This window comes from Eleutherodactylus coqui, chromosome 12, assembly GCF_035609145.1.
Source record: "Eleutherodactylus coqui strain aEleCoq1 chromosome 12, aEleCoq1.hap1, whole genome shotgun sequence".
Taxonomy (NCBI): Eukaryota; Metazoa; Chordata; class Amphibia; order Anura; family Eleutherodactylidae; genus Eleutherodactylus; species Eleutherodactylus coqui.
This window is the reverse complement of record NC_089848.1, coordinates 114130856-114139999: the sequence shown is the minus strand read 5'-3', so window position 1 is coordinate 114139999 and position 9144 is coordinate 114130856. Positions and strand designations below refer to the sequence as shown.

Genomic DNA, 9144 nt, shown 5'->3' with positions numbered 1-9144 from the left:
CCCCTATGTACAAGAATATAACTACTATAATACTGCCCCTATGTACAAGAATATAACTACTATAGTACTGCCCTCTATGTACAAGAATATAACTACTATAATACTGCCTCTATGTACAAGAATGTAACTACTATAATACTGCCCCCTATGTACAAGAATATAACTACTATAATACTGCCCCCTATGTACAAGAATATAACTACTATAATACTGCCCCTATGTACAAGAATATAACTACTATAATACTGCCCCTATGTACAAGAATATAACTGCTATAATACTGCCCTCTATGTACAAGAATATAACTACTATAATACTGCCCTCTATGTACAAGAATATAACTACTATAATACTGCCCTCTATGTACAAGAATATAACTACTATTATACTGCTCCCTATGTACAAGAATATAACTACTATAATACTGCCCCCTATGTACAAGAATATAACTATTATAATACTGCCCCCTATGTACAAGAATATAACTACTATAATACTGCCCCCTATGTACAAGAATATAACCATTATAATACTGCCTCCTATGTACAAGAATATAACCATTATAATACTGCCCCCTATGTACAAGAATATAACTACTATAATACTGCCCCCCTATGTACAAGAATATAACTACTATAATACTGCCTCCTATGTACAAGAATATAACTACTATAATACTGCCTCCTATGTACAAGAATATAACTACTAGAATACTGCCCCCTATGTACAAGAATATAACTACTATAATACTGCCTCCTATGTACAAGAATATAACTACTATAATACTGCCTCCTATGTACAAGAATATAACTACTATAATACTGCCTCCTATGTACAAGAATATAACTACTATAATACTGCCCCCCTATGTACAAGAATATAACTACTATAATACTGCCCCCTATGTACAAGAATATAACTACTATAATACTGCCCCAATGTACAAGAATATAACTACTATAATACTGCCCCCTATGTACAAGAATATAACTACTATAATACTGCCCCCTATGTACAAGAATATAACTACTATAATACTGCCCCCTATGTACAAGAATATAACTACTATAATACTGCACCCAATGTACAAGAATATAACTACTATAATACTGCCCCCTATGTACAAGAATATAACTACTATAATACTGCCCCAATGTACAAGAATATAACTACTATAATACTGCTCCTATGTACAAGAATATAACTACTATAATACTGCCCCCTCTGTACAAGAATATAACTACTATAATACTGCCCCCTATGTACAAGAATATAACTACTATAATACTGCCCCCTATGTACAAGAATATAACTACTATAATACTGCCCCCTATGTACAAGAATATAACTACTATAATACTGCCTCCTATGTACAAGAATATAACTACTATAATACTGCCTCCTATGTACAAGAATATAACTACTATAATACTGCCCCCTATGTACAAGAATATAACTACAATAATACTGCCCCCTATGTACAAGAATATAACTACTATAATACTGCCCCCTATGTACAAGAATATAACTACTATAATACTGCCCCCTATGTACAAGAATATAACTACTATAATACTGCCCCAATGTACAAGAATATAACTACTATAATACTGCCCCCTATGTATAAGAATATAACTGCTATAATACTGCCCCAATGTACAAGAATATAACTACTATAATACTGCTCCTATGTACAAGAATATAACTACTATAATACTGCTCCCTCTGTACAAGAATATAACTACTATAATACTGCCCCCTATGTACAAGAATATAACTACTATAATACTGCCCCTATGTACAAGAATATAACTACTATAATACTGCCCTCTATGTACAAGAATATAACTACTATAATACTGCCTCCTATGTACAAGAATATAACTACTGTAATACTGCCCCCTATGTACAAGAATATAACTACTATAATACTGTCCTCTATGTACAAGAATATTACTACTATAATACTGCCTCCTATGTACAAGAATATAACTACTATAATACTGCCCTCTATGTACAAGAATATAACTACTATAATACTGCCCCCTATGTACAAGAATATAACTACTATAATACTGCCCCCTATGTACAAGAATATAACTACTGTAATACTGCCTCCTATGTACAAGAATATAACTACTATAATACTGCCCCCTATGTACAAGAATATAACTACTATAATACTGTCCCCTATGTACAAGAATATAACTACTATAATACTGCCTCCTATGTACAAGAATATAACTCCTATAATACTGCCCCCCATGTACAAGAATATAACTACTATAATACTGCCTCCTATATACAAGAATATAACTACTATAATACTGCCCCCTATGTACAAGAATATAACTACTATAATACTGCCTCCTATGTATAAGAATATAACTACTATAATACTGCCCCCTATATACAAGAATATAACTACTATAATACTGCCCCCTATGTACAAGAATATAACTACTATAATACTGCCTCCTATGTACAAGAATATAACTCCTATAATACTGCCTCCTATGTACAAGAATATAACTACTATAATACTGCTCCCTATGTACAAGAATATAACTACTATAATACTGCCTCCTATGTACAAGAATATAACTGCTATAATACTGCCCCCTATGTACAAGAATGTAACTACTATAATACTGCCCCTATATACAAGAATATAACTACTATAATACTGCCTCCTATGTATAAGAATATAACTACTATAATACTGTCCCCTATGTACAAGAATATAACTACTATAATACTGCCTCCTATGTACAAGAATATAACTACTATAATACTGCTCCCTATGTACAAGAATATAACTACTATAATACTGCCTCCTATGTATAAGAATATAACTACTATAATACTGCCTCCTATGTACAAGAATATAACTACTATAATACTGCTCCCTATGTACAAGAATATAACTACTATAATACTGCCTCCTATGTACAAGAATATAACTGCTATAATACTGCCCCCTATGTACAAGAATGTAACTACTATAATACTGCCCCTATATACAAGAATATAACTACTATAATACTGCCTCCTATGTATAAGAATATAACTACTATAATACTGTCCCCTATGTACAAGAATATAACTACTATAATACTGCCTCCTATGTACAAGAATATAACTCCTATAATACTGCCTCCTATGTACAAGAATATAACTACTATAATACTGCTCCCTATGTACAAGAATATAACTACTATAATACTGCCTCCTATGTATAAGAATATAACTACTATAATACTGCCTCCTATGTACAAGAATATAACTACTATAATACTGCTCCCTCTGTACAAGAATATAACTACTATAATACTGCCTCCTATGTACAAGAATATAACTGCTATAATACTGCCCCCTATGTACAAGAATGTAACTACTATAATACTGCCCCTATATACAAGAATATAACTACTATAATACTGCCCCCTATGTACAAGAATATAATTACTATAATACTGCCTCCTATGTACAAGAATATAACTACTATAATACTGCCCCTATGTACAAGAATATAACTACTATAATACTGCTCCTCTATGTACAAGAATATAACTACTATAATACTGCCCCCTATGTACAAGAATATAACTACTATAATACTGCCCCCTATGTACAAGAATATAACTACTATAATACTGCCCCCTATGTACAAGAATATAACTACTGTAATACTGCTCCTATGTACAAGAATATAACTACTATAATACTGCCCCCTATGTACAAGAATATAACTACTATAATACTGCCCCCTATGTACAAGAATATAACTACTATAATACTGCCCCTATGTACAAGAATATAACTACTATAATACTGCCCCCTATGTACAAGAATATAACTACTGTAATACTGCCTCCTATGTACAAGAATATAACTACTATAATACTTCAACAGCGGTTCATATAGTTCAGTCTATCATTTCCGTGTAAGCAAATGTATTTTATTCTCTTTTTTTCTTTTATACATAAAAAATTCAGTAAAAATTTGAAGTAAAATTATATAGGCAGTACAATAAAAAAATGTCAATCAGTAATGCACAATTCTGCCTAACAAAAACAAACAAACAAACAAACGAGGTGAATGCACAAAAGGGAAAGAAATTATTATTAAAAATAAAACAAACAAAAAAACCCTCAATGAGACAATTAGCGATAAGTAGTCGGATATTTACAGGGGGGGGGGGGGGGGAGGGGGCGCGGTGGTTAATTGCGCTCTTAGGAAAGTCCTCGTTCTGGTGGTTCCTGGATTATGAAACAAAAATATATAACATTATATTCACAGATATGATAAAATATAATACAGATCCATGGTGGGAGCAAGGGTTAAAAAAAAAAAAAAAGAAAGAAAAAAGTCACCATTTATTGCGCTGTACAGGTCAGAAAGGCGCCAGTCGCAGAAAGAGGAAGCGCAAATTCAGAAATCTAGGTCCAAAGAGTTTACACTCCTATCCTCTTCTACGATCTGGTGGGGAGGGAAGGTGGGGGTCTTGTCAATTAAAGGTCACAGTCCATGATGTGAAATGTTCTGTTAGATGTAATGAGGGAGAATGGGCTGTTCAGTTTGTGTCTCGACCTTTAGAGGGCGCTATTCAAAGTCCACATCCTCTTTGGGCTTGTAGATGGTGCCAAACTTCTGCATGTATTTCTTGATGTACTCCTTTGTTTTATGCTTGACGTTCTCATTGCAGTCAAGGTCCTCGGGGTTCTTGCAGTATTTCAGCTCCTTGTTCATGACGCCATGTGTCAGCTGTGGAGGTGAAGAGATGGGAGGTAAATATTCTGATACTACCAGGTGAAATGGAGCAGAAAAAGCATCAGACTTGCCGATACTGGGAGTAAGCGAGAAAATTGGCCAGTTTGGCATTATTCCAATTGGTTCTAATATTCACATGTGCTTGCTCTGGGGTTGCCATAACAACAGCAACTAGACTTTGTCATGTGACCTTCACTCATAAGATGGCATTCATGAGCCTGGAAGGCAGATGTCAAAGTCCATATAGAAAGGAGTCTATTGATGCCACCTACCATGGAAACCCCAGAGGAAACATGATATGAGGGTCACAGAGCTCAATTCTATATACAGAATTAGACTGTTTCAGCCTATTAAGCCCTGCCTGTACCAATCAAACAAATGCATATCGGTTGTTACGAAGGGATCAATATGGCACTGGCATGTTGTCACTGCTGCTAAGCTCACCGCATTGGGTTAAATCCAGCCTGGTTGCTATGGATACATGATATTAACCTGACTTTATTCTATGATGCTGTCAGACAGCACCTTCTTATCAACCATTATTTCAGGTCTACAGCTAAATTGGCCCTGGACTGAAGTCAGAGGTGGAGCAGGATATAAATCAGGCGTTTTGCTGTCTCTAGGCGCATTACAGATATTTTTGTGAACATACATAAAGAGATGAAGCGCCCCTTTAAATTACACATACTGCCCGAGCCTATGGCAAGTGGCTGCCATTACTTTTCTGGAGAGCCTCCGCTTTCAAAGAACCGTACCTTCCGAGCTAGGTGCTTGAAGTCCTCTGTGGTATTTATCCTGCCAATCTTACAGTCTGGCTTCCTGTAAGGGTTTAGACATTGTACGATGAACTGAGACATCTGGACAGAGAGAAGGGAAAGAAGAAGAAAAAAATTAATTAAAAAAAAAATAAATAAATAATAGAAGTAGCGAGTTGCAGGACAATGTCAAGAGGCAGCAGCATCAGCAGCACTTTTTTCATACAAGTCCTTTAAAATTGTAAAAATCTGCATAATTCAAGGGCTGCTTGTAAGTTACATACAGAAAGCAAAAAAGTTTGGTCACTTTGCTATAGACTTTGTGTTCCAACTCCCCACCATATAGATTCATTTCGCCCTAATTCTGCGCACACAGCGGAGGATTCTTACAGTAGGAGAATCTTCTGTAAGTTAAATACATTCAGAAGAGAAAGGACAACATCCCCTGGACTCCAGCCCTAACCACACAGACCCCATCGGTCGGTTCGCTGCGCGAGCAGGACTGCCCTTCTACACGCTCTTCACCCTCTGGATGGAAACCAGCCTATTAGACAGCTGCAGGACTTTTAATTCTAGAGTAATCAAGGCTCATTTACAGACTACTGGACGACCGCTCTGGATATTCTGGTTGACTGCGGCTCTTTGGACGTCCGTGCTCGTTCTTACCTCCTTTCTAAAGACTTCCTTGCTCTTCTTCGCCAGCTCGCTTGATGTATCCGCTTCAGCAGTTTTTGCTTTTTTTGAAGACTGAAAAGACAGAAAGACATTTCAGACAAGAAACTGGCGCTTAAAGCATCTGTAGTACTAAAGTATAACATTACTAACACAGCGCAAGTACTGACATCACTCATGTACCGACCTGGCGGTATAAACCACAGCTGCACTCAAAATGCAATTCACCAGAGAGAGATTTGTGCACACGCCAACAAGGAGAGGAGACTGCTGGGAGATTTCAGCTCTGTAGCCTGCAAAGAAGTGACTGCAGCTCTGGATTATAATGTAAACTGTAATGGATCTCACAACCTGTATTCTACTTCAGAGCTGCACTCTGATGGTGGAGTCACTGTGTACATACATTACAGTAGTTACATTGCCGGAGTTACATCCTGTATTCTACTCCAGAGCTGTACTCACTATTCTGCTGGTGGAGTCACTGTGTACATACATTACATTACTTATCCTGTACTGATCCAGAGTTACATCCTGTATTATACTCCAGAGCTGTACTCACTATTCTGCTGGTGGAGTCACTGTGTATTTTCAGAATGTAACTCAGGATCAGTACGGGACAAGTAATGTATTATATACTCCAGAGCTGCACTCACGATTCTGCTGGAAGCGTCACTGTGTACATTACTTTACTTATTCTGAGTTTCATCCTGTATTATATTCCAGAGCTGCACTCACTATTCTACTGATAGTCACCCCGTACATTATATTACTTATCCTGTACTAATGTTGAGTTACATCCTGCATTATACTCCAGAGCTGCACTCACTATTCTGCTGGTGGAGTCCCTGTGTACATACATTACTTATCCTGTACTGATCCTGAGTTACATCCTGTATTATACTCCAGAGCTGCACTCACTATTCTACTGATAGTCACCCCGTACATTATATTACTTATCCTGTACTAATGTTGAGTTACATCCTGCATTATACTCCAGAGCTGCACTCACTATTCTGCTGCTGGAGTCACTGTGTACATACATGACATTACTTATCCTCCACTGATCCTGAGTTACATCCTGTATTATACTCCAGAGCTGCACTCACTATTCTACTGGTGGAGTCACTGTGTACATACATTACTTATCCTGTACTGATCCTGAATTACATCCTGTATTATACTCCAGAGCTGCACTCACTATTCTGCTGGTGGAGTCACTGTATACATACATTACTTATCCTGTACTGATCCTGAGTTACATCCTGTATAATACTCCAGAGCTGCACTCACTATTCTGCTGGTGGAGTCACTGTGTGCACACATTACATAACTTATCCTGTACTGATCCCGAGTTACGTCCTATATTGCACTCCAGAGCTGCACTCCCTATTTAGCTACATGTTATTGGAAAAGGTCAGCAAGTTGATGTACAAGCACCACGCTAACAGCTTAGCGGAGCTCCTATAATGCAGGAAGGCATTAACTTTTTCCAACACAACGACTGGTGTAAAGATGAAACTTCCAGAAACGCAGGAAAGACCTGTGCAGAAACTGAACAAGGAGGGAGACTGCTGGGAAGACTTTAGTTCTGCAGCCTGAAGAATAGCGATCGCAGCTCTGGATTACAATTCAGACTATAAAAGTCGGATCTAGATAGCATTGTAAACGGCGGTGTGGCGGCGGCGGCCCTCACTCCTGGGTCATTCTCTGTCCAGCTGCTCGGTGAATCCAGATTCCCGAGTTGTAGGTTTCCACCATTACACTGCAGGCTGTAATCCTTTCTGTAGGAAGCACTCAGCTGGCACTACGTTAGTCAAGAAGTTTTATTTGGATCGGGACGGGGTGGGAATGGGCAGTGGCAGGGGGCACTACCTCCAATGTCAGCTGTTTCTTTGCCTTTACTCAATGGGAGGGGGCAGCTGCAGCCCAAAAAAAGCTAGTGTGAATTTCCACAGTGGAAAGCTGTGACATTCCAGACTTGTGTAGAAAAGACCCAGAATGTAAGGTGAGGGAGGGGCATGGACCGCCGAGGGTCGCCTCTGTGGTCCCTTGTAAAGGGCACCAATCAAGTACGAGGCTGAGGATTCCCCGTGACAGTAAGGAGGGAAAAGTAAGCCTACATATGCAACCTCATCTATGTAATGTCTAATGTTAGATCAGGAGAAGCAGGGCGATGCCGAAAAGGGTCCGACGCTCACAAGGCATCACTCTGCTGTCCTGATGATGGCAGATGGGGAAGAGCCATATATAACCAAGCAGGTATGATGTTCAGAAGAGGAGTGGAGTCTGGGAAAACCAAGGTACTTGCCCTGAGAGAGCTGAAAAGGCGGCCATATTTGTAGTCGCCCAACTTTCAATATAAAGAATGGCAGATTATATTACACCATGCATTACATTATACTACATATTACACTACGCCCTTTGTCCGGTGACCGTATGGATTATAGATTTGTGTTGTGCAGCTGTATATCTGGAAAACCCATAACCTGAACCCATGAGAGAAATGCATTTGTGGCTCCGCGGGATGCCCACATGTTGAACAGCTGGGGCATGAAGGGGTGGGGGTTGGGGTAATATTCTTCACACAAATAATAACGTCTTGCAGCTTATTATAAGAATATATAGATTTAATATGCGTGTGGCAGGCAGCCAATTCTGCCCCAGCCCCTCCGTAACAAACATTTCCATGTTGTATTTGGGCTCATAAATGATCTGGAGTCTGGGGCGCCTCAATGCACCCATTTATGAATATGACGGGGTCCTTAATGAGGGGGGCCCTCGCTGTCGTCAGCCCAGGTTTTAATTGGGGAAGTGGCCGGTGACAGCTCCAGGGGAAAAATTCCCAACTTTCATTTTACAGCGCTGCAAAGGTTGTTAAGCGTTGGTCGCCACGAGAGACGTGTTTATAGTTAGCCCAGCTCTTTAAAAATCAGCCGGGAGTCTA

At 38.7% G+C, this 9144-nt stretch overlaps 1 protein-coding gene across 4 annotated transcripts in view; it reads right to left on the bottom strand.

Annotated features, from left to right (window-relative positions):
• Nucleotides 1-3945: 3945 nt before the first annotated feature.
• The window catches only part of SETD2 (SET domain containing 2, histone lysine methyltransferase), a 61262-nt gene continuing 56063 nt past the window's right edge, over nucleotides 3946-9144 (bottom strand). For all 4 annotated transcript variants that reach the window (XM_066585433.1, XM_066585435.1, XM_066585436.1 and 1 more), the window contains 3 exons: nucleotides 6195-6275; nucleotides 5529-5630; nucleotides 3946-4767 (listed from right to left, as the gene is read on the bottom strand). In XM_066585433.1, the coding sequence (XP_066441530.1) occupies nucleotides 4606-4767; nucleotides 5529-5630; nucleotides 6195-6275 (345 nt within the window). In that variant the 3' untranslated portion in view covers nucleotides 3946-4605. The remainder of the gene's footprint in view (nucleotides 4768-5528; nucleotides 5631-6194; nucleotides 6276-9144) is intronic.